The 27,339-nt window shown below is 41.4% G+C and overlaps 3 protein-coding genes and 1 pseudogene across 3 annotated transcripts; 2 read left to right on the forward strand and 2 right to left on the reverse strand.

The window, feature by feature from the left end:
• Positions 1 to 355: 355 nt before the first annotated feature.
• On the forward strand, positions 356 to 9,360 carry LOC102704227 (leishmanolysin homolog). Its single transcript, XM_006650477.3, has 16 exons — positions 356 to 827; positions 1,237 to 1,596; positions 1,677 to 1,817; positions 2,002 to 2,134; positions 2,438 to 2,551; positions 2,650 to 2,798; positions 4,574 to 4,666; positions 4,778 to 4,838; positions 4,926 to 5,258; positions 5,837 to 5,963; positions 6,062 to 6,161; positions 6,776 to 6,845; positions 6,925 to 7,077; positions 7,476 to 7,571; positions 7,897 to 8,213; positions 8,760 to 9,360. Exons 1-16 carry the CDS (start codon positions 762 to 764, stop codon positions 8,982 to 8,984), a joined length of 2,538 nt encoding a protein of 845 aa, XP_006650540.1. The 5' UTR covers positions 356 to 761; the 3' UTR covers positions 8,985 to 9,360.
• A 463-nt stretch (positions 9,361 to 9,823) lies between these two features.
• Positions 9,824 to 11,745, forward strand: LOC102702461 (uncharacterized protein At1g28695-like). Its single transcript, XM_040521971.1, has 3 exons — positions 9,824 to 10,109; positions 10,221 to 10,610; positions 10,985 to 11,745. The coding sequence occupies exons 1-3, from the start codon at positions 9,975 to 9,977 to the stop codon at positions 11,483 to 11,485; spliced, it is 1,026 nt and encodes a 341-aa protein (XP_040377905.1). The 5' UTR covers positions 9,824 to 9,974; the 3' UTR covers positions 11,486 to 11,745.
• LOC102704501 (4-hydroxy-3-methylbut-2-enyl diphosphate reductase, chloroplastic) lies at positions 11,609 to 14,604 on the reverse strand. Its single transcript, XM_006650478.3, has 10 exons — positions 14,258 to 14,604; positions 13,957 to 14,153; positions 13,509 to 13,688; positions 13,271 to 13,402; positions 13,101 to 13,175; positions 12,909 to 13,014; positions 12,695 to 12,789; positions 12,308 to 12,493; positions 12,048 to 12,134; positions 11,609 to 11,944 (listed from the first exon to the last, which is right to left on the reverse strand). The coding sequence occupies exons 1-10, from the start codon at positions 14,511 to 14,513 to the stop codon at positions 11,879 to 11,881; spliced, it is 1,380 nt and encodes a 459-aa protein (XP_006650541.1). The 5' UTR covers positions 14,514 to 14,604; the 3' UTR covers positions 11,609 to 11,878.
• Positions 14,605 to 17,661: 3,057 nt separating this feature from the next.
• LOC102702744 lies at positions 17,662 to 26,574 on the reverse strand (annotated as a pseudogene).
• Positions 26,575 to 27,339: the final 765 nt, after the last annotated feature.

Consider the following 27,339-nt stretch of genomic DNA (forward strand, 5'->3'; position numbering starts at 1 on the left):
GCTACCGATTCAAAAGAAATCAAAAGCTGGCAAAATTCGTTTTCGGAATTTTTAAACTCGTGGTTAGGCCGCAACGGTACAAAAAAATAATGAGGAGAAACGGAAATACGGGAGAACAGCGCCCCAAAACCCCGTGCGCGGGCGATGGCACCCCCGCCGTAATTTCCACCCAACTCCGCGCCCCTTCTCCGCCTTCCGTGCAATTAATAGGGAGGCCGTGTGGAGGTAAAATATTATTGTTAGTAATTAAAAAAAGAAATCGAGACAGCGAGAGAAAAAAAAACTGGATTAATATCTATCTATTCCTCTCTCTCTTCTGCGTCTCTTCATCAGTGGTGGTACTAGTAGCCTTCACGACTAAAATCCACCACCACCACCACTACGCCTCCACCTCCACCTCCCCGCGTCCCCGCCTCCTCCTCCTCATCGTCTCTCTCTCTCTCCTCTGGGGGTTGGGCCGCTGCTCGCCGGCTCCACCAAACCCTAATCGCGCGCGGGGGGCGCCGCCTGCGTCGATCTGCGGCGAGCCGCGAGCCGCGAGCCGAGCCGGCGTGGGGGGTGGTCCTGGTGTGGGGACCGTCCCGTCCCGTTGCGTCTCGGCGGCGGCGGTGCGGCGGGAGGGGGGGGGGAGGACGCGGTGCGGTGTGGGGATTCGGAGGTGGGGTGATGAGGTGGATGAGGGTGGGTGACGCGGGGGCGTCGTCGCCCGAGGGGCGGTGAATGGAAGCGGCGAGGGGGGCTGGGGCTGCGGGCGGCCATACATGGAGGACAGGGCGTCGCCCGGCGGAGGCGTGTGCGGGAGGGTGCTTCGGCTTGCGAGCGTCCAGGTGAGCTGCTTCCTTCGATCCGGTGGCTTCCTGGGCTAGAGTAGAGTTGGTGGATTTGGGGGCGAAATGGTCAGGGAAATTCGCGGGGTGTGAGGTAGACATGGCTTGATTTGGATGTGCATTTCAGCGTACGAAGGGTGATTTGATAGATTCGACTTTGCTCTGGTGGTGCAGGGTTTTACTGTTTTGCTGCGATTTTTGGGGTGGAAGGGAATTCCATATTTAGGTATTGGGTCAAAATTAAACAAATGAAGCAGATAGATCAAAATTTAGGGTGCCCATGTGGATTGCGTGTGTTTGCCCTTACAGTTTGCAAAAATTTGAGCTCTGTTAGGCCACCATGTTGTCTGTTAGAGGGCATGCTGTGCTCGTATTGGTGTCAGTAATTGACTATTTGCTCGTGCTGCAGATTCTTTTGGTTCTGTTCCTGACCCAAGGAGCTAGCTCAAATTCCCACGACGGCAAATCAGTGCCTTCTCAAGGTCTGGAAGCTGGAGACAAGGATACTTACCTTAGCCATTCCTGCATCCATGACGAAATACTTCATCAGCGGCGACGAGCCGGGCGGAAGGAATACTCGGTCATGCCACAAGTATACCATGAGCGCAGGGAGAATGTTGGACAGCTAAGAGGAAGACACTTGCTGGGGCTGTCATCTTGGCACTCTTCACAGAGGAATGTCAAAAAGCCGATACGGATTTATCTCAACTATGATGCTGTTGGGCACTCGCCTGACAGGGACTGTAAAACTGTTGGTGACATTGTGAAGGTAAGGTTTAGTTTTTTGTTGTGCAGGCAGCTGCTTCACTGTCTAGGTGCATTTAAAAGTTTTTTGTTTGTTTTTATTAGCTTGGCGAACCTCCTGTTCCATCAATACCAGGAACACCTGTCTGTGATCCTCATGGAGACCCACCATTGGTGGGAGATTGCTGGTACAATTGCACCTTTGAGGATATAGCTGGAGAGGACAAGAAACAGCGGCTTCGGAAGGTTCATTCTTCTGCTTTTTGTGGTTTCTGTCTTCCATCCAATTTGCATTTCATAGTAAATTAAAAACATGATCTGCCAGTGATCTTGAGTGTCAGACTGTGTAGAAGACATAATAATGCCAGTCCCTTGTGTAAGTTGTGTTGTTGATACCTTGGTTTGTATGCTGAATCCAACCATTGGACAGGCACTGGGACAGACAGTAGAGTGGTTCAGGAAAGCCTTAGCTGTTGAACCTGTCAAGGGGAACCTTCGGCTCAGTGGGTACTCTGCTTGTGGTCAGGATGGAGGTGTACAGCTCCCCCATGCATATATTGAAGGTAATTCACCATTATTATGAGGGATGGTAATGGAGATATTTTTTTCCTGCCAACCCAGATGAATTCGGTTATTAGGGGAGGGAATGGGGAGAATTTTATTCCTTACCACTCTACATGAGGATGGGGACAGTGGTGGCTACCCGCCTCTGCTCCTTGCCGTACCCCTGACATGTGGTCATATACAATGTAAATTTATGTGTCCACACATCTAAAATTTGTGTGTTATCCCTCTATCATCACTAGCATTATTTGTTGCCTTTTCTGCTGGTTCTTGTTTTCATATAGTTCTCACTTAAACTGCAGATGGTGTTGCGAATGCTGATTTAGTACTCCTAGTAACAACTAGGCCAACAACAGGTAACACCCTTGCATGGGCTGTGGCCTGTGAGCGTGACCAATGGGGCCGTGCAATCGCAGGTTTGTGTAAATCCTCCCACTTTGCATGCTAACAACACACGTGTGGGTGTTTTAAATGGTAATTTGAACTAACATATGTGTGGTTTTTTTTCCTCCAGGACATGTTAATGTGGCCCCTCGTCATTTGACGGCTGAAGCAGAAACATTACTTTCAGCCACCTTGATACATGAGGTTATGCATGTTCTAGGCTTTGATCCTCATGCCTTCACACATTTTCGTGATGAAAGGAAACGGAGGCGTGGTCAGGTACTCAGCAATGCCTTTCCTCACTGTATTAATGTGATATATTTCTTTCCTTTTAATGGGCATTCAATACCGAAGACCTGAGCTGATCCTTTTATACTTGAAATGTCAGCTAATTTAATTTATTCTTTAAAGCTTCTTTAAAAAAGCAAGTCAGTGGGGGTGTATTTGCTGATTTTAGGCAATTGCACAAAGGCCCTGTAATTTTCTGTTATTACCATATTGGGCAATCACCTCACCAATGGTAAATCTTGGCATGTTGTGGTCAAATAGACTCCAGAGGTGCAGTGAATATTTCTAGTGCTTTCAAATTTACAAAGCATGGATTTGGTACCTCATACCTCTTCTAAAGCCTTATAAGTGGGATTGAATTGCATGGTTACTGATGCATGCAATTCATGCATGATTAGTGGGACATTGGAATTGGCTGGACAAAGGATAATTTTAATGTGTCATTTGAGGAAAAAGTCAGCACATCAATGAACAATCGAGCACATCAGCCAATCACTTGTCAGAAATCAACCTAGACCACAGAGCTTTTAGATGAGTGTGATTTGGAGAACTACATGTGTTCTACTCAAATCAATCCCCAGAATCCTGAAGAGCGAAATTTCAATTATTAATTCAACTCTACATCAATACGCAAACACGATCCTGGCCTTGGATTTCTTACACCTGCCAACTCTAGTACCTCATGGCCTCATTTTTTGGTTGACTAGTATGTGTTGTAACAGAACATATGTCTTGAAAGACAATTTGGAACTCATAATGCTCGAAATTGTAGAAGTAACTCTGAATTGGAAATAAATAAACTTCATCTAATTCTCGGTAGCTTGTGGTCCCACATCCATTGGATGATTGAGGATTTACAAGGCTGGACTTTGACAAGTCGTTCTCCACTGCTCAGTGGGTTTTGTATTATACCCCTTTCCTGTCAATATTTCGCTTGCTCTCTTTTCCATTCTGTAGTATTTAGGTTCAACTAAATATCTGCATTGCAATGAATTAGAAAAATGTTACATAATCTAGTTTAGTTTATAAAACTCAGTTGTTTATAGACCTTGTTTGGATCACACCTTTGGTTCCAAGGTGCAAGTTATGACAAAGAACTGTCCTTGTCCTTACTATCATCCTTATGTTCCTTACCTCAAAAAGAAAAGACGAAATAAAAATGCCTATATCGGCTGCCTAGCCATCAAAGATGGTTGGATGAGGAGAGGCCTGAAAGGAGGCTGACCATGGTCCCATCTGTCAGCTTTTTAATGGTGGTGTCAGACTTGTGTCCACCACCACCACCACTTCTTTTAAGATCATAAAGGTTTAATGCGGAGGATGAGAATCAATGAGGCCCCCCAACATGCTACCTTACAAAGTCAACCAAGCCTAACCAACTTGACTTTATTTCTTAGTGCTTGTATTCCCATGAATATAATTTGGGAGGGCTTAGTATCTTCTCCATGTTGGATAAAATATTTAGATAATGTCATGCTGAAAACAAATAACTATTATGAGCTCCAGTTCATATTGTCTAGTTTATTTATTCACTTAGAGGGAGGGGGTGCAAAATAGCATAGCTGGCATTCCTCTAAAGCCAGAGTGAAAGAAACTTTGGATGTAATTCAACACGAATGCATCAATCAGTAAGATAACTGGTCAGTTACTCTAGTCCAATTTTTATTACCTGCCTACCGCATTGGTTAGCAGGGTAGCCAGAAAGTTTCCACCCTCTAGTTCAGGCCTGCACACTTTGGTCTCAGTGTACTCATCTCTCTCTTCAGGTAACTGTTCAAGTTTTGGATGAAAAGCTTGGAAGAATGGTCACGCGTGTTGTCCTTCCACGGGTTGTCATGCACTCTAGGCATCATTATGGAGTAAGTTGCAATTAAAGATAATGGAGCTTTATTAAATCTGTTTAGTCATTTTTAACTGCTTTTTAGAGAAAAAAGATTTCATTGAATTGATCAATTTCTTGGTTGTGCTAGGCATTTTCCCAAAACTTCACTGGGTTGGAACTGGAAGATGGTGGAGGCAGGGGTACATCAGGTACATCAATATACTTTGATATTTGTATTGTTGGCATCATTACTTTCTGTGTTTCTTCCTCTCTACTGAGATTTGCCATACTGACAGGTTCACACTGGGAGAAAAGACTCTTAATGAATGAGATCATGACTGGGTCGGTGGATACAAGATCAGTGGTTTCAAAGATGACTTTAGCATTACTGGAGGACAGCGGGTGGTATCAAGCTAATTATAGCATGGCTGAGCATTTAGATTGGGGTCGAAATCAGGGAACAGAGTTTGTTATCTCTCCCTGCAATTTGTGGAAAGGAGCATACCGCTGTAACACAACTCAATTGTCAGGATGCACATATAATAGGGAGGCAGAAGGTTACTGCCCTATAGTAAGCTATAGTGGGGACCTGCCCAAATGGGCTCAATATTTCCCTCAAGCTAATAAAGGTATGGCTATGGTACAATATGTGGTGATGTAGTATAATTTATCACTTGTAACAGCAGAAAGAGTGCTGAAATGATATTTGGAATTTCAAATGGTTTATCCTTTATGTTCGACCTTTTCGATTTGATCTCTAGTAGGTTGGGTTGTGGAGATCAAGATGGTTAGTGTAAACTAAGGGAAACTTAAATGAATAATATTGGTTGTTTGCACATATTGCCTAGTTGTTAATACAGGATATCGCCTGTCTACTCATGCACAAAACATTACACCTACAAAGGGAACCAAAGGAAAAATATGTGTAAAATGTTTCCTCTGTTTGCCTCAAGATTACCCAGTCACAGAGCAGGTTGGACTACCTTATCAGAGGTAATACAACTTAGCTCTAGTAGGGACCATTTTTGGAACAATCAACTGTCTCTGGAGTGAATAATGAATCAAATCGGCCTTTCTGGGATTCTTTTTTCAAGTTTTCAATTTTTCATATTCCACAAATCTCTTTAAGTTTCCTTGATTGGCTTCCTTATTCAGCAAGTTGTACTAAAGTGATTCCCCTATGTGGGACTGGATTTCATGCATGCAGGTGGTCAGTCTTCGTTAGCAGATTACTGTACGTATTATGTAGCTTATTCAGATGGTTCATGCACTGATGTAAATAGTGCACGAGCACCGGACAGAATGTTAGGTGAAGTGCGGGGAAGCAACTCAAGGTGAGGGTGCAGACAATAAGTTTGATCATACTTGTTTACAACATCTTTTTACAGTTTCAGTGTTTAATTATTGATGGATTTGGTGTGCTAATCGCCAGGTGTATGGCCTCAACACTAGTGCGAACTGGTTTTGTTCGCGGATCTATGACACAAGGAAATGGCTGTTATCAGCATCGTTGCACAAATAACTCGTTAGAGGTTAGTACCATTCCCTTCTTAGTTTCATCAGTAGGCGCCACATTTTTGTAAGCATAAAGCATAATTATTTTTTTCTCAAAAGTAACCATGCACGATCTGAAGCCCACCAAACTGAGGTTAGAGGGATGCGAATTTTTGATCCATTTGCCCCTTTTCTAAGGGCTTTTAACCAAGCATCTTATGATAGATGTTCATCAGAACCACCATAAATACAATTGCAGGGCCATAACATTTTTTTAAAAAAATTTCAGGAAATTTACTCTTTTTATTGAGGAAAAACTTGCTGTATTTGACTTTGTATAAGTAGTAGGATGGTGGTAAATCAGGAATGGTACATAAAATGACACATGCAAGCCTTGTATTAAAGAACAGAACTATTGAAACCACACCATTATATTTGTCGCCAGATGTATTAAATAATAAAGGTTGTATTTCACCTGTGCTAATTGTTTCATATTCTTTTTGACCTACATGCTTGTGTCATTAATGTTTATGTATTGGCTGCATCGAAGTTATCCAAGTAACCAATCATGCATCATCTTCTGTTTTGAAGTCGGAAATTCTGCTCGCTAAACTTTTCCATTTATGGTGTTCAAAAAACTCTTGCTATATAGGTTGCTGTTGATGGGATCTGGAAATCATGTCCGCATACTGGTGGGCCTGTGCAGTTCCCAGGGTTCAATGGTAAGTGCTGTTACTTAAGTTGTATTAGATCAAAACTCTGTTCTTTTAGTTCTTATTTGGGTTAATTTTGATGCTGTAGGGGAGTTGATTTGTCCTGCATATCATGAGTTATGTAACACTGTGCCAGTTCCAGTAAGTGGCCAGTGTCCCAAGTCTTGTAGTTTTAATGGTGATTGCATTGATGGAACCTGCCGTTGCTTCCCTGGATTTCATGGCCACGACTGTAGCAGAAGTGAGTATATGTTTGTATGCTTTTTTTTTTTTTGTTTTTATTCTAGTGATGCTCACCTTAGAGATGGATATCTTTTGCAGTTAAGCTTTTCAATGTAAGTTTTCATACCTTATATATCTTGAAAAGATTTGTGCATAAACTGGAAGATGAAGTGTAATATTTTTTAGAGAAATGTTTAGGCAGCCTTTTGAAAGTAGTAGTCTATAGTTCTGCTTCATAAATACAGTTATCGATATTATCAATGATCTGTTGGTTCTTGTGGAATGTCCGTCGAGTGAAGAGGACAATGTATGCTTGGCCCTTGGTAGCCCCTTCAAATTTGGAAGGGTTGCTTTCCTGATATGTTCAAGTATTGATTCTGTTGTAGTTCAGTCTCACTGACTATTATTGATATACAGGGTCTTGCCCAGCTAAGTGCACTGGTCATGGTATATGCAAAGCTAATGGGATCTGTGAATGTGAAAATGGGTGGACTGGGATTGACTGCTCAACAGGTGAACTTAATGAGTACTGAAGTTTTCTGTTTAATACTATAAAGATGGACATGCTCATCTTTCTCTGTGTTTGATTCAGAGTATTAGGAGTGTTCTGCAAGCTAGATTTTTTTTCCAGTTGCCGCATATTAGATTAATGCATTTTAATTACTGGTGAATTGTGCTTTGTGATAAACGCATATTGTTTCCACAATATGATTTATGCACCTGAAACTTTCAACCGAGTTTTATTATGTTGGAGCCTTGAACCCCTTAGAACTTATTATATGTTTCACAGTTGTTACTTGCTAAAAGTAATGTTCCATTCTTTTTTTTTTAAATGTAGCGGTCTGTGATGAGCAATGTAGTTTGCATGGAGGAGTCTGTGATAATGGTAAATGTGAGTTCCGCTGTTCAGATTATGCGGGTTACACTTGTCAGAAGGGTTCTGCAATACTGCCCAGCTTATCAATGTGCCATGATGTACTGGTTAGAGATGCTGACGGACAGCATTGTGCCCCAAGTGAACTTAGTATACTACAACAGCTGGAAGCAGTGGTTCTTGTGCCAAATTACAATAGGTTGATGCCGAGTGGGCGGACATTCCTTAACTTCTTTAACAATGCCAACTGTGCAGCAGCTGCAAAGCGGCTGGCCTGCTGGGTAAGGCTCTCTTCAACTAGTATTTCACAAATATTTATGTTTCAACTTTTCTCAATTTTTAGATGTTCTATCCTCAGTTTGCATACACATTATGATGTTTTGTTTGTCCTTGTTGCTATTTTAAGCAAGCACAATACTCCTATATTTAGGTGCACAGCCAGCTTGGAGAAGCATATTATTTTGTTAGAGCGTGGTGAAAAGAATATACCTAGTTTGATGTCAAGGATCTAGAATAAGAGAGCTCTGCACTCTACTTTAATGGAGTCCATATTATAATAATGTAGGTTGATGGGATTTATATTAAAGCACCACTTCAATTGTACGAGGATTACATTTGCATTTTTAGAACAAACCAAAGAGCTGAATAGCAAAGATTATTCACTTTCAAGTATAGATCATCAAGTTTACGTTATGCCAAATTCTAGTGCTAATTAAGCCAATTGCCTGTTTGTCAATGCCCTCATTTTCTACATGTATATGTCTGATTTAACTGTTGAGAGCAATAATTTGTGGAGAAATAATACCTGGCTGAATTCCTTCCGTCAGATATCAATTCAAAGATGCGACGAAGATGGAGACAACAGGCTTCGAGTATGCTACTCTGCCTGTGAGTTGTACAATACAGCATGTGGGGCGGGTCTTGATTGCTCGGACCAGACCCTGTTTAGCAAGAGGGAAGAAGAAGAAAAGGGCGTTCCATGCACAGGATATGGCGAGAAGAAGTCTTTCTGGCTAATGACTATAACTTCTCCAGGCGTTTCTTCCCTCTAATATCTCCGGCCACGGCTCGGAGATTGTGTAAAGTATAATTGGCGATGTCCTATCCATATTCTTTTTCCTTTTCTTTTTGGCCACCACTTTCCAATTGTAGGATACGGGAAGCAGTGGCCCATTTCACCTGGGCACCTGAAGATGGGTGCCTGGTGTATAAGCAGTGCTGGGGCGGGCTCTTTGTGTTTAGGAAGTTAGTCTGACTGGAAGGAGGGAAGAGTGAGAAGCTGGAGGTGGAAGGTAGAGTTTTTTTTCTCCTTTTTTGTCGCGTCAGAATTAGTGGAGGAATGTAAAGTGTAATGTGTTGTAATCCATGACCAATCATTAACAAACAGAGCATCTCAATGAGAGCCCCCTATGTTGTCTTGTGTGCTCAGCTGTTGCTTTGGCGTTCATATTCGCCCATTCCTGGTATTAACACCGCGGCTCAATTCTCACTTGATTGAAGTTTCAGGATACGATTGGTATAAAATCATGACTCTGTTTCCTATTGTTTTATGGTATCTTTGGAAGCAAATTATTATTTTACCGCGCGGTTATGCAACTTCCGAGATTTTTTGGTAGGCATGTGGTTAGGGTATAACCCCTGATGTTCAAAAGTGTTCATATGGATATAAACTGTTCAATATTTTGCAGCATTATCTCAAGACTGTCAGATGAGGCGTGTACTTGCCGGCGTGCACAGGCAGTGCGTGCCATCTTCAATGAAAGAAAAATGTACCAACGAATTTCGATGAGATTCACACGTTTCAAACCAGGCCTGTGTAAGTTCTAACAGGAAGATTGGTAGGTTTGCCTCAATATCCACATGAGCACCAAACCCATACACGCATATGTCCTTTTTGGCTTTTGAATTCATAACTGAACCAGCAAACACCCCGGCTAATCATACGATCCATGGCGAATTCGCTATAGAGCTGGAGGCTTTGGTCCAACACTGAGGAAGTGAGGAGTGCGACCTACGTTACTCGATCGATCCAGCGGCCGGCCATGTCGGCGCCGGCCTCTCTGCGGCAGCGCTGCGCATTGGGCCGTGCCATGGCTGTCGTCGCCGTCGGCCTCCTCGTCATCGTCGGCACGTACCTTCTGTCCGCCGGCGACGGCGACACGGAGGAGTTCTTCAGCGTAAGGCGCATCCGTTCGTCGGTGACAGAAACTCCATTAATGGACGGATTGATCAGTGGTTGGCATGAGCTCTAACTCGCTACTTGTTGGCAACATTGGTGGCCAAACCAGGACGCCGCCGCCGGCGGCGACGATCTGGAGGCGGCGCTGCGCGGCGCGGCGTACGCGAACAGGACGCTGATCGTGACGGTGCTGAACAGGGCGTACGCCGCCGAGGACGGCGGCCTGCTCGACCTCTTCCTCCGGAGCCTGAGGGAAGGGGAGGGCACGGCGCAGCTCATCGGCCACATCCTCCTCGTGGCCACGGACCGGCCGGCCTTCCTCCGGTGCAGGCGCCTCGGCGGCGTCCGGTGCTACCAGCTCCCGCCGGCGGCAGCGGACGGCGCCGATGACCTCTCGTCGGAGCAGCTGTACATGTCGGACGGCTTCATACGCATGATGTGGCGCCGCATTCGCCTCCTCGGCGACGTCCTCAAGCTCGGCTACAGCTTCATATTCACCGTAAGCTACTACTATGTTCTTCGAGTTCATGCCCATACACATGTACCAAACTTATCCTAAATTATCCGTCAGCCGACCCGTGTCCATCTTTACTTACACTTTTTTTTTTGGAATGCATGATTTTTACATAAATTTCACGTAAATTAGTTCAACTCCAATGAAATCCCTCCACTTCTAAAAGAGCTCTTAACAAAACACATGCATGTATCTTATTATACAAGTTCTACATTTTTCGATAGAAAACTATAAATTATAAGAATTATTTCATTAACAATTAAACTGATATTTAGTGCTAGCAATAGCATTGTATCTTTGTTTATAGTTGTACACGCAGGAATGATACATATGCAATTTTTATTTGTTAATTTTTTAAGGATTTGGATGTGATGTGGCTGAGGAACCCGTTGCCGAGGCTGGAGTACAGGCCGGAGGAGGAGGACCTCCTGATCAGCTCCGACCAGTTCAACGGCCGCGCCGACGACTACGCCGGCAACGAGCTGAACACCGGCTTCTTCTTCGCGGCGTCCAACAGCCGCACGGCGGCGCTGTTCGACGAGTGGCACGCGGCGCGGGAGGCCCCGGCCTCGGCGGGGATGAAGGAGCAGGACGTGCTCAACGACATGAAGCGCCGCGGCGCGCTCCGCCGCCTCGGCGTCCGCGCCCGCGTCCTCGACACGGCGCGCTTCAGCGGCTTCTGCCAGGACAGCCGCGACGCCCGCGCGGTGGCCACCGTGCACGCCAACTGCTGCCGGACCATGCGCGCCAAGGTTGCCGACCTCACCGCCGTCCTCGCCGCGGCCGGCCGGCGGCTCAACGGCACGTCGCCGGCGCTCAGGTGGCCGCCGCACTCCGAGTGCGTCAGGTCATGGACGTGAGGCTGCGACCGACGCAGAATAGTCGTGAGCTAACAGCAAAGGTTTTAACCACGAAAAAAAGCAGCACAGTGATCTGAATTCTTTAGGAAAAGAATAGTTTCAGAGAAAAAAAATGGATTTTTATAACAACTGAGTGATATTTATACTGCAGAAAATACTAATGCAGCGTTATTTTGGGGTCAGAAAGTTATTACAGCCGATACAACAGTTCTTCGTGTGACAGTTGATTACAACATTTGCCCCCCATAAAACTATGCAAATCTCAGAACATTGCGATAGTATGGCGCTCCTAAGGCACGTAGCATTCTTCACTACTGTACATACATTGCTTGTGCAATGGTTCTATTAACCTTCGCCAAGCCATCAGCTAACCTGACCAAATCTGCTGAAAATTTACGCGGCCTGCAAAACTTCCTGGCGCTTGATCTCAAACACCTTCTGTAGCGCATCCTCAACAACCTGCATAATATTACACATGTTTAGTTTTATCATCATCTATGTGTAAATATGTGCAGAAGCAGGCTGCAACTGCATACAAAAGCACCAAATCCAGCTGCATTACCTTGTCCGGAGTAGAGGCACCAGAAGTAACTCCGATTGTGATGGGCCCTTCTGGTAACCAGTTTTCCTTCTCGACAAGCTCACCATGCTGTTAAATAATTCAAAATTTCAGTCAACAGATTTGTTTCTCTTAATTGTGGTTTCTGTTTATTTTGTTAAATTTCTTCTTATTGGATTCCAGGAAAAACCTTTTAACACTTTATTCACTGCCATTTTCTGAAGAAAAAAAATTCTTGATGAGATGTGAGTATTAGAACATACATTTAACTTGTAGCTGATCTTGTTTCCAGGTCCAATCCTTTGTTCACTGTCAATCCAGTAAGATGGAATTCCACTGAGTTCTCCAATTTCTTGCAAATGAGAGGTGTTACTGGAGTTCCATCCTCCAATAACCAGAATAAGATCAACTTTCTCCTTCACTAGCTGGTACATTGCATCTTGTCTTTCCTGATATATGAAGGCGAAGGGTGTCACCGATGTATCATCTAAGCATAGACTATGATCTGATTCTACCCAAATAACCGCAAAGTTTGTAGCAATACGCTTGAACAAGGTTACTCATGTGGACTACAGTGGAGACTCAAATGACTTAATAATTATAGTAGGGACAGAAGATCTAACTTAATAGGTACAAAAAACAAAGTTTACCTGTGTGGCATCACAGATAGTGTTGAAGGCAATGAAGTGCTCATTGACATTCTCAACTCCATACTTGCGCATCATAGTCTTCTCAACAAGCTTCCCTGTTAAGTATACAGCAGTATAGTCAAATTTGATATTGGCACAAAAGCAAATACGTACTGTATATATAATAACACAAACTAACAGCCATGAAGCTAATAGCAACTGCTAGCACACGCACCAATTTCTTCAGTTTCTCCTTTAAGCATTGTTGTTTGATTGGCGATACCAACTTTCACTAAGTCAACATCAGGATCAAATCCTGGAGAAACAGCGTTTTTGAATTTCTGCAATAGTTGATAAAACATTTGATTAGACACTGGCATTCATTTCCAGCATGTCAGAAAAACAATGTAGCAAGAAAAGTCTTTACCTCAAGGAACTCCTCTTTTGTGGAGCTAGAACCATCAAGTCTCCCACCAAGTACATAATCACATACATAGTTAGCCTGTTACAATCGATAAAGTTTCATTATTTCAGCCCTAGAATGTAAATTCAACATGAATCTCAGTGCACTAAAAAATATCAATGCATCAAATTTACCTCTGCTATGTTCTTCACAATGATGTATGTCCCCGCAAAAGAAGCAGTAGCAACGGTCTCTTCGTGGGAGTATTTTCCATGAATAATAGAAGTGTAGTCACCCTTCTTGTGCTTTTCAACCATATTCCACACCTATATATTGTTATGGAATTCATCAACCAGATTCCAGATGCGCCTTAGATTTTTGGAAACCTGAGGGCGATATAGAAAGGGCAAGCTGATATTCAGGGAAACTTACCTTTGAGACCCAGGGGCATGTTGTGTCGACTATCTGCACCTTCTTCTCATTCAGTGTGTACATCTCCTCCACAGCAGCTCCGAATGCAGGCAATACGACGACGTCCCCTTGCTCAACAACATCAAAATCCTTGATACCTGCATCGACAGGAATGTTCTGGACGCCCATGTCCTCCAACCTCTGCAAACAAAACCGCAAGAATTGAATTCAAGTCGGTTCCAATTCCAGAGCTCTCAGGTACAAATGCCACAAATTGAAACGCAGTTAGGCAACTCTTCACTGCGAACCCTTTTCTCAAATACTAGACCCTACTCCATGAATCAGTTGAACCTAAAGAGATCATTTTTACCACATGAGCTGTTAATCTATCCCCTCATATGGGCAAAATTCCCCTCCCAAGAGCTGCACACGGCCAAATCAAACGAAATCGATAGAGGGGGGCAATTACCTTGTTAACGGTGGGGTTGTGGATGATCTCGTTGGTGAGCCAGATGCGGTCGTCGGGGAACTGCTTGCGCGCCTCGTAGGCGATCTGCACGGCGCGCTCGACGCCCCAGCAGAAGCCGTACGCCTCCGCCAGCTTCACCGTGACGGGGCCCCACGAGTACTGGTTGCCGTTCTCCTTGAGCGTCTTGATCACGTCGCCTGAGGGAGGCGAGAGAGACCGCCGGTGAGCGGCGCCGGCCAAGCAAGCAGAAAAGAAAAAAAAAATCGAGAAGAAAGCGGAAAGGAAATCCCCGGGAGCTTACTGGTGTACTCCTGGCTCATGAGCTCGAGCGTCTCCTTCTTGTGGCCGAACCCCTTGCGGTTGTAGTTGTCGCTGCGGGTGAGGTTGTGGCGGAAGGCCTTCTTGTCGAACTCGGCGTCGAGCGACTGGGCCGCCGACGACGACGACGCCGCCGAGGAGTCGCAGCGCACGGAGGACGGCGCGCGCCTGCCCCGGCGCCTCGGCGACGCCGCCGGCGACAGCAGCGCCGACCGGAGCTGCGTGGTGATGGTCGCCATCGCGGATGCTGCTGCCCACCTCGCCGGCGCCCGCGCTTGGGATGGATGGGTTGGGTGGGCGAGTGCGCGCGTCGGATTCGGAGCTGGGAATCCCCCACCTCTCTTATCCCTGGCCTCTCATGCCGCTCAACTCTTTTCTCCACTGATTTTTACATCAACACCCTCTACTTTTACTGATATAACAAAAACACGGCACTATGAGTTGTATTCTCGGTTTATTATATTTTATTTGTTTCATATTATAAGGCTTTTTAGTAGAAGATATATAATAATATATGAACAAATCTAGACATTTTTAGAAAAATCCTATAATATGGAACATGAGACTATTTTTTAAAAAAATAAAATTATGCTACCACTGTTCCCCATTTTTTAAATTTTAGATTCTCTTATTTGTCATAGAGAGATTGCATTTTTTAAATAATTATTACATTAAAGCTTGATAAAGTGGAAAACAAATGCACTGTAATTTGGAAAAAGTAGAGATAAATGCATTCGAAGTTCAAAATATAATTCTATTTGTACGAGGTGATCTAAAAGTGAAGTTTATTAGCGATCAAGAGAATATAAGAATACTGCTTTTCTAATGCTTCTCTCAGTATCGTACTTAAGCCACCATTAATCAGTAAATCCGCAAACATTGTAAATACAATTAAAAAAAACCTTTCAAACTGTTTTCATAATATGTTTGCGTGGGTGATTTCTGGTTAGTAGAAGGGGCTGGGCGCGAATTATGCAACGGCCAAAACGTTGGGGCTCGGTGCAAGGCGAGGGGATATTCGTGTCGCTAGCGGAGGAGGCGACGGTCAGCGCCGGGGGATGAAAAATTCCAGAACGATCCAGCCACGTTTTTCTGACCGCCAGAAATTTTCTCTACTACGTTTTATTCGTTTATCACCAGGAGGAAATGTGGCTGAATTTTTTTTCCCCTTCGTTTGTTTTTGCGTGCGTGTTTGTGTGGGCAGTGAAAGAGGAGATGTCTCGGCGGCTAAATCCATCCGTCGCTGCGTGACACGTCTGTGGAGCAGTGGTTGCTCCACTAAAAAAAAAATTCAAGAGGGGGAGAACACTAGAATTTCTGGCCGGCGTTAGGTTGATGATGAGCAGGCCGTGTTATGCAGTTAAACGTATCAGCAGAATAAGATATAAATAATTAATTAGCTATAAGAATTAAAAAAAATACTAATATATTTTAAATAACTTTATATATATATTTTTTAAAAACATACAAGTTAACCATGAAAAAACATGTGTATAAAAGGAAATAATATATGCTTAAAAGAAAGGGTGTCAAACGCGGCCTGAATGATCGAAGATGCCATCCTGGATGTTAAGGGTCGTTTTCTTTTAAGCAAAAATCTCAAGAATTGCTGGATCGGTTTGCCACGAGAGACGGAGAAATCTACTAGTTTCACCGTAACGCAACTCTGGGTCCTTTGGGGGATATAATTTTTACAGATTTATTGTGCAGAAATCAATTTGATCCCTTTTTCTTAAAAAAAAACTGCGTTTGGTTCAGATATTGCAATATTGGTATAGTACGTTGCGATGCCTGCATCCGCTGTGCGAAGATGGTCTTCGTGTGCTTGGGTGCGTGGAAAGCGTGGCCTGACTTTGAAATCGACTCAAACACGTGAAACGGACGCCATTACACATGCATAGAAAAATATGTCAGGAGTGTTACGCAGCTTTTTTAGGGCCGCGTTCGATGGAAGAGCAAGTATCTTTTGTAGCCAACTTGAGCACATGTGGGAGTGACATGTAGGTCCTATATTAATGATGAAGAATGGATGAGCTAAAAGAGGACTATAAGAAGTCTTATAGGCAGCTCGTTGGCTATATTATTAGGTAACTTACACTGGCACGAAAAACATAGTAATAAATTAGTACATTATTAATTAAGTATTAATTATAAAAAATATAAATAAATTAATATGATTTTTTAAAATAACTTTTTTTATAGAATTATTTTTGCAAATTTTGTGTTTTTTTTGCAATTAAGTATTAATTATTGAAAAAATATGATGCCTGTCCAAATTTTGTGTTTTTTTTCTCCTCAGGTGTCTCAACGGTAGACGATCCTATAGTATGTATGATTAAGATCTTTTTTTCAATGAAAAGAAATATAGTTCGTAAACTGTGTACAGGAGTGACGTTTTTAGAAAATAAAATGTGTAGTAATCTCTAACGTTTTCCTCTGCCGGTGATCAAAGTTATTTTTGTTTCACGACAAAATGTAGTCCTGGCCTCTAACGTGCTGCTTGTGATCAAAGTTAATTTTCACAGTACACGAAGGCGACACTCTAATATGATCAAATGTAACCTACGAGGGGCGGAGGTACACATAGAGCGGCTTACGCTTAAGCCTCATGCCCCGTCAAAAATTATATTAAGAATATATTAAATTTTAGTTAAGATTTATCCAAACAATATATACTATATCATTTAAGCCTTATGTTCAGAAAATTTCTGTTTCGCCCTGCAACCTACTATCCAGCATTAACCAATTTTATAGCCCCGAAGTTTGTGGATCTTCTCTAACATTGGAACTATGGGCTATGGCCCATATCCACATTGAAGCTCTCACTCGGTGTGAAAATGGTCACAGTCCCGAATGGCCCAATTTAGGCCTTTCTTGCATAGCCTAGTTACTACTCCCTCCCTCCCTTTTAGATTAGAAGGTTTTTCTCTAAATTCATCTAAAAACCAATGTACTCTCTAGTTAAAAATATTTATCCTTTATACTAAGATTTTGTTTAACTATAAAAATAAGACAAGCAATTTTATATTAAAAGAAATTTATGAAACCTAATATGTTTATGATATTATGATAGTATTTTTTAAGAAGAATCTATGTCTTGTATTTAAACTAAACGTTTAAGAAATAATTGTTTATCGAAATTTAGATGTTTGACTAAATCTTATCAAATATTTTTAACTAGAAGAAATATATATTTTATATGTATGTTCAGATTTATTAATATCAATATGACTAAAAAACTAAATCATCTTCTAACGTAAAAAGAAGGTAATACTGCACCGTACTTGTACTTAAGAGTACTAGTTATCTCTGCTTCATGAAATTTCGGCCCTGTTTGTTTAAAAACGCTCAATAAAATCCTAGCTAAAAATTATCAGTGCACGTAACCAGATTACAGAGAATCAACCAAGCCTTAGATATCTCCGTTATTATTAAGGGTATCTACTTCATTCGACATAGATGGTTTTTTTGCACACCGTCAGCCTGGCCCAAAACTAGAAAATGCATCTGATCTTGTTTAGCTGGATAATAGGGAAGAACCCAGTATCAAATGCTATTAAGAGGTATCAAATGCTATTAAGAGGTGACGAGCTTTCGAACCCGTACTGCCTAGCCCAGCATCTGTGGTGCTAGCCAGAAGAACCTATACTGTCTAGCCCAACATCTGTGGTGCTAGCCAAAAAAACCGCATGTGTTTCTTAGCCTGTTCTTATTTCAACGGTATCTCACTCTCTAGCCATACCAGTAGATCATTTTTCTCCTTGTCTCTCCTCTAGTGATATGTTGCTTTATCAAGTTCAGGACGCTTGATCTCAAGCACCTTATGCAGCACATCCTCAACAACCTGTAATAATATCATTAAGGGTAGAGATTTAGTAGTACCATGGCTATACTAGCACAGTGCCTGGAGCACTTGTGAGCAAAACATTTGCAGCAGTATTGGTTGGTTTTTTTTTATAAATCCTTCATGTAAATCAGATAAACAAGGTGTGTATAGATTTAATTACCTTGTCTGGAGTGGAGGCTCCAGAAGTGACTCCAATGGTGATTGGTCCCTGGGGTAACCATTCCTCTTTCTCAACAAATATGCCATTCTGCCATGCAATTGCACTTTCAGTAAACAACATAAGGGAGTGGATTTTAAACCCTCGAGAGTATGTTTCCTCGTCTATTGCATGCTATTTAAATAGTCATAAAATTTTTTTAAAAAAATATGAAGATAGATTAATATAAGATACATCACTACGCAAACATACGAGTTCAAATATGACATTTACAATTCATAGTAAAAATAACTGCTAGGTTATGACTCAAATAACATAATTCTAATCCTAGTACTAGTCCTAATCCTAGTCATAGTACTAGTCCTAGTAGCTACAAATATAGGCCACCCCTATACCTATAATTCCAAACCGTTATTAATAGATCTGTCCCCCATGGTTTTTTTCCTCTCTATTTTAGAGAGATTTTTTCATGTTAAATCATATGCCTTGATCTATTATTTCTAACAAGTGATATAAGACCAATCCGATCTACTCCGGCTGGGGCGTTCGGCCTTCTCGGCGACTCGGCGTCATCTCATCTCCTCGCGCACGGCAGCGGCGTTCGTCTTCGTTCAGATCGCATCTTTTCGGTCAGTTTCTGGACGCACGCACCATCTCTGCGGCAACAGCAAGGAAAAAGAGGAGGCAGGCTGCAGTGCTACGTACTGCACCAAGGACCTATCTATACCTAGCTAGCCATTGTCCCATCGTTCATCAATTTTTCTTTCGGTGAATTTGCTACACGCATGCACACACCGAGTCTATCATGGAATTTTCTCTTTCTTCAGATTTACCATATATTTTTGATCTGCTATATTTTTTTTCTTTTTAATATGTCGTCCAAATTTGATATCGAGAAATTTGATGGCAAGATCAGTTTTAGCATATAGCAGATTCAGATGAAAGCTATTCTCGCCCAAGTTGATGTTCGAAAGGTATTAGGGGCTAGACCAGATGGTATGACTGATGACAAGTGGGAGGATTTAGATCAAAAGACGTTGTCTGTCATACAACTCAGTTTGTCTACGGATGTTTTGCGTGAAGTTATTAACGAGACGTCTGCGTTCTCTTTGTGGAAGAAATTGGAGGCGCTTTATATGAAAAAGAGTCTCGCAAACAAATTACGCTTGAAAGAATGTCTGTACACAATTCGCATGGCAGAAGGTACCTCTATTCGATCTTATCTTAATGAGTTTAATTCTCTCATCATTGATCTTGAGAAATTGGATGTGAAAATTGATGATGAAGATAAGGCTATTTTACTCGTTGTCTCGTTACCTGCTACCTTTAAACATTTCAAAGAGATTATGCTTTATGGTAAGCATGATACCTTTAGTTTTGAGGATGTTAAGTCAAATTTGTTGTCCAAGGAAAAATTTGACAGTAATCCTCGTTCTGAAGTTAAAGCTGAGGGGTTAATTGTTAGAGGTAGATCTTTTCAAAAGGGTGATTTTTCTAGATCAAAGTCCAGATCTAAATCAAGAGACAATAAGTCTAGATTATTTTGTCGCTATTGCAAGCAAAATAGTCTTGATATCTCTGAATGTCCTAAAGTGAAAAGGAAGGAAGAGAAAAAGAGTAAAATTCAGGAGAAACCTGCTCAGGCTAGTTTTGTTACCAGTGATTCTGATGGGGAGGTTCTAATCAGTACTACTAGTATTGAGAATCAAACTGCTTGGATTATTGATTCGGCTTGCACCTTTCATATATGTCAATATAAGAATATAAGGATTGGTTTTCTACTTATGATTCTGTTAATACTGGTGAAGTTGTGATTGGTGATGGTTCTCCTCTTGAAATTGCTGGTATTGGTTCTGTGCAAATTAAAACCCATGATGGCATTGTTAGGACCCTTTCAAATGTTCGACATGTTCCTCGAATGAAACGGAATCTTATTTCTCTAGGCACTTTGGAGTCGTTGGGATATAAATATGTCGGCGACAATGGTGTTCTTAAGATTTCAAAAGGCAATCTTGTTGTTCTAAAAGGCAACAGAATTGGCAGTCTTTATTTCTTGCAAGGATCTACGGTTACAGGTGTTGCAGCTGTTTCTAGTATTGCATCAGATCCTCACACCACCAAGCTTTGGCACATGCGCTTGGGTCACATGAGTGAGAAAGGTATGCATTTACTTTGCAAGAAAGGTCATTTGAACAACATTGGCAAACTTGATTTATGTGAACATTGTGTCTTTGGCAAATAAAAGAGGGTTAGTTTTAGTACTGCTACTCATCAGACTAAAAGAATTCTTGACTACGTTCATTCTGATCTTTGGGGTAAATCTAAGTTTTGTTCTCTTGGTGGATGTGAGTACTTTATTACATTCACAGATGATTTTTCTCGCAAAGTTTGGGTTTACTTCTTGAAACATAAAGATGAAGCTCTTTCGGTGTTTCAGAAGTGGAAAGTGTTGGTTGAAAACCAAACTGGCCGGAAAATAAAGAAGCTTAGAACATATAATGGATTAGAATTCTGTAGTGGTGAGTTTGATACTTTCTGTGCTAATCATGGTATTGCAAGACACTTGACTGTTCCAGGAAGTCCTCAACAGAACAGTGTGGCAGAGCGTATGAATCGCACTCTTTTGGAAAGAGCTCGTTGCATGCTTTCTAATGCAGGCTTGTGGAATAAGCGTGCTTTGTGGGCTGAGACGATTTCTACTGCATCTTATTTGATTAATCGTTCTCCAAATTCTGTCATAAATTTTCAAATTCCTAAAGAGGTTTGGTCAGGTAAACCAGTTGATTACTCTAAATTGAGAATTTTTGGTTGTCCTGCTTATGCTCATGTTAACACTGGAAAATTGGAGCCTAGAGCAAGAAAGTGCATATTTGTTGGTTATGGTTCTGGTGTCAAAGGATATCGTTTATGGTGTCCTGAAGCTCACAAATTGATCGTTAGTCGTGATGTTATTTTTCATGAAGATGTTTTCCTTTCATCGGGTAGTCATACTCCCCAGTTGAGACTGAAACCGATGAAGCTGCTGCAAGGAATTCAGAATTTGAGGTAGTTTCACCTACTGTTGATGTTGACTCTGATTCTTCAGTTCTCCCTGCTACAGAACAAGCTTCTGGTTCTACATCTTCTAGTAACAATGATCATTGTATTGCTCGAGACAGACCTAGAAGGAATGCTTCTATTCCTAATAGATATCGTGACACTGATGGTATGACCTATTTTGCTCTTCTTGCTGCTCAAGATGTTCATGATACCGTTGAACCTTCTTCTTATTCTGAAGCTATCTCATGTGTAAATTCTTCTAAGTGGTTGACTGCCATGAATGAAGAAATTGAGAGCCTTCATAAAAATCATACATGGGATTTAACGAAGCTTCCATCAGATAAAAAGCCATTGAAGTGCAAATGGATTTATAAGAAGAAGGAGGGTATTTCTGGAGTTGAACCTGCAAGATGGAAAGCCCGTTTAGTGGTAAAAGGTTTCGACCAAAGGGAAGGTATTGACTTCAATGAAGTTTTCTCTCCTGTTGTGCGCCACTCTTCGATTCGGGTTATGCTTGCCTTTGTTGCTTTATTTGACTTGGAGTTAGAACAACTTGATGTTAAAACTACTTTCTTACATGGAGATTTAGATGAGAAGATTTATATGACACAACCTGAGGGTTTTGCTGTTTCTAGTGAAGAGCATTTAGTTTGTCATTTGAAGAAGTCTCTTTATGGTCTTAAAACAAGCTCCTAGGCAGTGGTATAAAAGGTTTGATTCTTTTATGATTGCACAATAATATTCACGTAGCAATTATGATAGTTGTGTTTATTTTAAACAATTTCCCAATGGGTCTTTTGTTTATTTGCTGCTTTATGTGGATGATATGCTCATTGCTTCTCATGACAAGTCATTGATTGATCAGTTGAAGGCTCAACTTAGTCATGAATTTGAGATGAAGGATCTTGGTCCTGTGAAGAAAATTCTTGGCATGGAAATTCAGCGTGACCGTAAGGCTGGTATATTGTTTCTTTTTCAGAAAAGTTACATTGAAAAGATACTTGAGAAATTTAATCTTGGTAACTGCAAACCTGTTTCAACACCGTTTGCTTCACACTTTAAATTATCTTCAAGTCAGTGTCCTGTTAATGAAGATGACAAAGATTATATGTCTTATGTTCCTTATGCCAGTGCCGTTGGCAATCTTATGTATGCTATGAATTGCACTCGACCCGATTTGACTCATGGTGTTAGTGTGGTTAGCAGATTCATGCATAATCCTGGCAAAGAACATTGGAATTCTGTAAAGTGGATTCTTCGTTATTTGAAAGGTACTTCTTATTTTGGCTTGATGTTTGATAAGAACAGAGTGAAGACAAATGATGTTGTTGGGTTTGTTGATTCTGATTATGCTGAAGATCTTGATAAACGAAAGTCTATTTCTGGATATATCTTTTCTTTGTGTGGTTCAGCTGTCAGTTGAGAAGCTTCACTTCAGTCTGTTACTTCTCTTTCTACCACTGAAGCAGAATATATTTCAGCTACTGAAGGTGTCAAGGAGGCTATTTGGTTGCGAGGTCTGGTTTCTGAACTTGGTATTCGATAGGGTACTAATGTTGTTTATTGTGATAGCCAAAGTGCTATTTGTTTGACCAAGAACGACATGTTTCATGCCAAGACCAAGCACATTGATATTAAGCACCACTTTATTCGTGATATTGTTGCTCAAAGGCAAGTTACTGTGGGGAAGATACATTCTGAAGACAATCCTGCAGATATGCTCACGAAGTCGCTTTCCAATACTAAGTTTAAGCATTGCCTGGACTTAGTAGATGTTTATGGTGCTTAGCTACCCTTCGGGGTTTTGGAGATATTTTTTATTCTAGTTCATATTTATAGGGATTTTGATTTAAGGGGAGGTTTGTTGGGTTATGACTCAAATAACTTAATTCTAATACTAAATCCTAGTACTAGTCCTAATCCTAGTCATAGTACTAGTTCTAGTGCTAGTCTTATTCAATGCCTACAAATATAGACCATCCCTGTACCTGTAATCCCGAACCGTTATTAGTAGATTTGTCTTCCGTAGTTTTTTTTCTCTCTATCTTAGAGAGATTTTTCCACGTTAAATCCTGTGCCTTAATCTATTATTCCCAACAATAACAAATCTGTAACTGATGAGTTAAGGAAGCAAACCTTTTGCGAGTAGCTGATCTTGTTCCCTGGCCCAATCCTTTTCTCACCATCGACCCAATAGGAAGGGATGCCACTGAGCTCTCCGATCTCTTGCAAATGGGAGGTGTTACTGGAGTTCCATCCTCCGACGACAAGTATCAGGTCAAATCTCTTCTCCACCAGACTGTACATCGCGTCCTGCCTTTCCTGATATTTGGATTAATCGCAAAAGGCGTGATCAATTAATTTAAATGTTGATTAGAGATTATGGCAGAGAATTCTCTTCTAAAGTCGGGTTTGCAGGAAGCAAAGATCACCTGGGTAGCATTGCAAATGGTGCCTACTCTGACGAAATGTTCCTGCTTGTTGTCCTGATCAAGACCATACTTTCTTATCATTGTCTCCTCGATGAGTATTCCTGAAAAATACATGATTTGACTGTAAATTTGTAATGAAGGGACAAATTCCCAAAGTGCAAAAGATCGGTGGCCACGAATATATACAAGACTGAATGAACAAAGTTAAATGCTATAGAGTTTGTAACCTACCAATTTCTTTAGTTTCTCCTTTAAGCATGGTCGTTTGATTCACAACGCCTACCCTCTCCAAGTCAACATCAGGGTCAAATCCTGGAGAGAGCCTTTCTGAATTTCTGAAATTGCAATCGTTTCCAATATTACAACAAGGTGCTTCCAACATGTCAATATTACACTGAATCAGGTTCTTTTAAGCACTTACCTTAAGGAACTCCCCCTTTGTTGAGCTGGAACCATCAAGTTGGCCTTCAAGAATGTAATCACACACATATTTTGCCTATTTAAAACAGTGATTAATGTAATCATACATACACAATGCCTATATATAGCAGCTTAAAACAGTTCCTGTTTCAGACAATGCGTTGAAAAACATTATTTTGAACCATAAAAAAAACGAACTGCAATTTTTAGAAAGTACCTCGTCTATGTCCTTCACAATGATGTACCTGTCTGCAAAAGTGGCGGTTGCAACAGTCTCTTCATGGGCATATTTTCCATGGATAATAGTAGTGTGGTTGCTCTTTATATGCCTCTTGATCATGTCCACAACCTAAGTTTTCAATATTTACACGGTTTGTCAGCCCAAGTAGGAGACTGATTATAGTGGCATGGTGAAACTTAATACTCCATCCAATCATAAATATTTACAAGGTTCTGTTGAACTTTTAAAACTTTAACCATCGATAACTTCTCAAATACTTAATATAATATTTCTAAAAAACATACATGCAAAAATTTCCCTCGAAAAATGCTACCATAATATTACCAGCTTATTAGATTTTGTAAAGTTATTCAAAGAATTAATGGTCCAAAATTTAAATGATTGATAAAATTGTTTGTCTTAAAGTTAAATATTTATGACAAAGAGAGTAGGTCAATAATTAAGCATGTAAAAAGTACAAAAGGCCGAGCAAAGGAAACGAAAACTTGCCCTTTTGACCAAAGGGCAGGTCGCGTCAACCATCTGCACGTTCTTCCTGTTCAGCGTGGCCATCTCCTCCACTGTAAATCCAAACGCAGGAAAAATGACCACATCGCCATCTTCAACAACACCCAAATCCTTAACACCGGAAACAACCGGAATGGTTTTGATTCCCATCTCATGCAATCTCTGCAAATCCAAATTAAGGAGAGATATTATAAATTAATTGTCCATCGATCAGGTTAATCTTCTGGCAATCTTTGGATAAGATCTAGTGAGAAGGAAAAGAGAGGAAAGTAGCATAGAAAGGAAACAAGACTTGATATTCTGTACACCATAATATATACCAAGTGGCAAGAGCCAGTTTCAGGAGCTAGCTCTCAACATGTCGATCTCCAAGAACAGCAGTTTCGATCGAATTCGAAGAATTTAAGTAACGACTGTGCATCAACCATATCACGCAGCTAGCTAGCTCTATATTGGTAGCTCGAGTTTGATTAATTTTGGATACTTTATTAACCAAGCTACTAGCGTACTTTTTATATTATAATATTTTCTAATCTTGCATATATTATAAATGTATATACTCCCTTCGTTCCTAAATGTTTGACGTCGTTGACTCTTTGTTCACGTTTGACTATTCGTCTTATTAAAAAAATTTACATAATCATTAATTATTTTTATATTATTTCATTGATTGTTAAATATACTTTTATGCACATATATAACTTTACATATTTTACAACAAAATTTAATAAGATGAATAGTCAAACGTATATAAAAAAATCAATGACGTCAAGCATTTAGGGACATGGGTAGTAATATATTATTATTATTATTATTATTATTATTATTATTATTATTATTATTATTATTATTATTATTATTATGTATCCATAGAAATCTATACATGACCTATCTTATGCCGTGAAAGGGAGGGAGCATTATTCAAGCCTGGTACATGAGGCATATACCTCGCCGACGGTGGGGTTGTGGATGATCTGGTTAGTGAGCCACAGCCGCCGGCCGGGGAACTCCATGCGCGCGTCGTACGCGAGCTGCACGGCGCGTTCGACGCCTATGCAGAAGCCGTGCGCGTCGGCCAGCACCAGCCGCACCAGCCCATCCATGGCCACGTACTCCCTCCTCGCGTTCTTCCTCATCTCGTTCACCAGCTCGCCTTATAGAATTTATTATCAATCACAATTCAAAAAGAAAAAGAATTTATCAATCAATCAATTGATCGATCGATCGATCGATCGATCGATGAAAATATGCAGACTCTGGGCATAAATTATCTGCTAGTTACGAAGCAAATTCGATCGATCAGTTGTGAGTGTGTATGGGTAGCTAGCTTACTGCCATAATCGCGGTTCATGGCGGCGAGGGCTTCCTCCTTGTGGCCGAAGCCCTTCCAGTTGTAGTTGTCTTGGCGGCTCATTCCGCGGCGGTAGGCGTGCTTGTCGTCGGGCGTCACGGGGGTCGGCGGCGGCGGCGAGCTCCCCCCGCCGCCGCCAGCGCTGAAGACGACGGTGAGCCCCGGGCCGCGGAGGCGCGGGTGGATCGGCGTCGACGGCAAGGAGGTGGGCGCCCGCGGGTTCTGCGAGACAGGCGAGCCGAGGCGAAGGTGACGGCCGGGGCGCGCGCCGGCGCCGGCGCCGGCGAAGGCGAAGGCTGCCATCATGCAGGCGTGGTTTCGCTGCTATGCTGCGCGCTACGCGAAGAAGCTAAAGGTCGATCTGCGTAAATCTGAGGAGAGATCTTGTGTGCCTAATCAGGAATAAAAAAAGAACAGAGAAGCTTGTTTGCACTATGGTTATGGTGGGTGACATGTGAGCGTATCTCTTTACTTATTTTTTTTCCTTATTCTGTAGGTCTCTCCTGATTTTTCTTAATAATGGATGAAAATATCCTGCCTTTATTTCACCAGAAGCTGTACCTAATTATTACTAAGTTTGCACGTGAGCTACAAGGGGGTCGTCTATATATATTAACGTTACATTAATCGTTTTACGTGATATCATTAACTCACGAAAAACTTGCATATCGTTTTTTGTTAGTTTACTGCTCGGACACATTCTCCCAAGCTGCATACAACTTATTTTAGAGGAAAAAACTTCATGCATTGGTTGGATGCAACAAATTAAAAAAATTAAAAAAATAATATATTAAATATTATACAAATAACTAATTAGACAACCCATTATATGATTTTTCTATTTAGTTGTCTATCTATATCAAATAAATACTCTAACCCTATTATAAACTTGAATGATAACCAGAGTTTAACTAAATACACCAAACAAAATTGAACATTCGTTATTTAGAAGGTAAACTATCGCTAAATCTCCATCCAAATTTAGCGAAAACTTACAAAACTGTATAGTTTCTAAACTTTTGCATGTATAAAAAATAAGATTATTCTTGTTACCGTACCTTTGTAACTGTT

The sequence above is a fragment of the Oryza brachyantha genome, chromosome 3 (assembly GCF_000231095.2).
Source record: "Oryza brachyantha chromosome 3, ObraRS2, whole genome shotgun sequence".
Taxonomy (NCBI): Eukaryota; Viridiplantae; Streptophyta; class Magnoliopsida; order Poales; family Poaceae; genus Oryza; species Oryza brachyantha.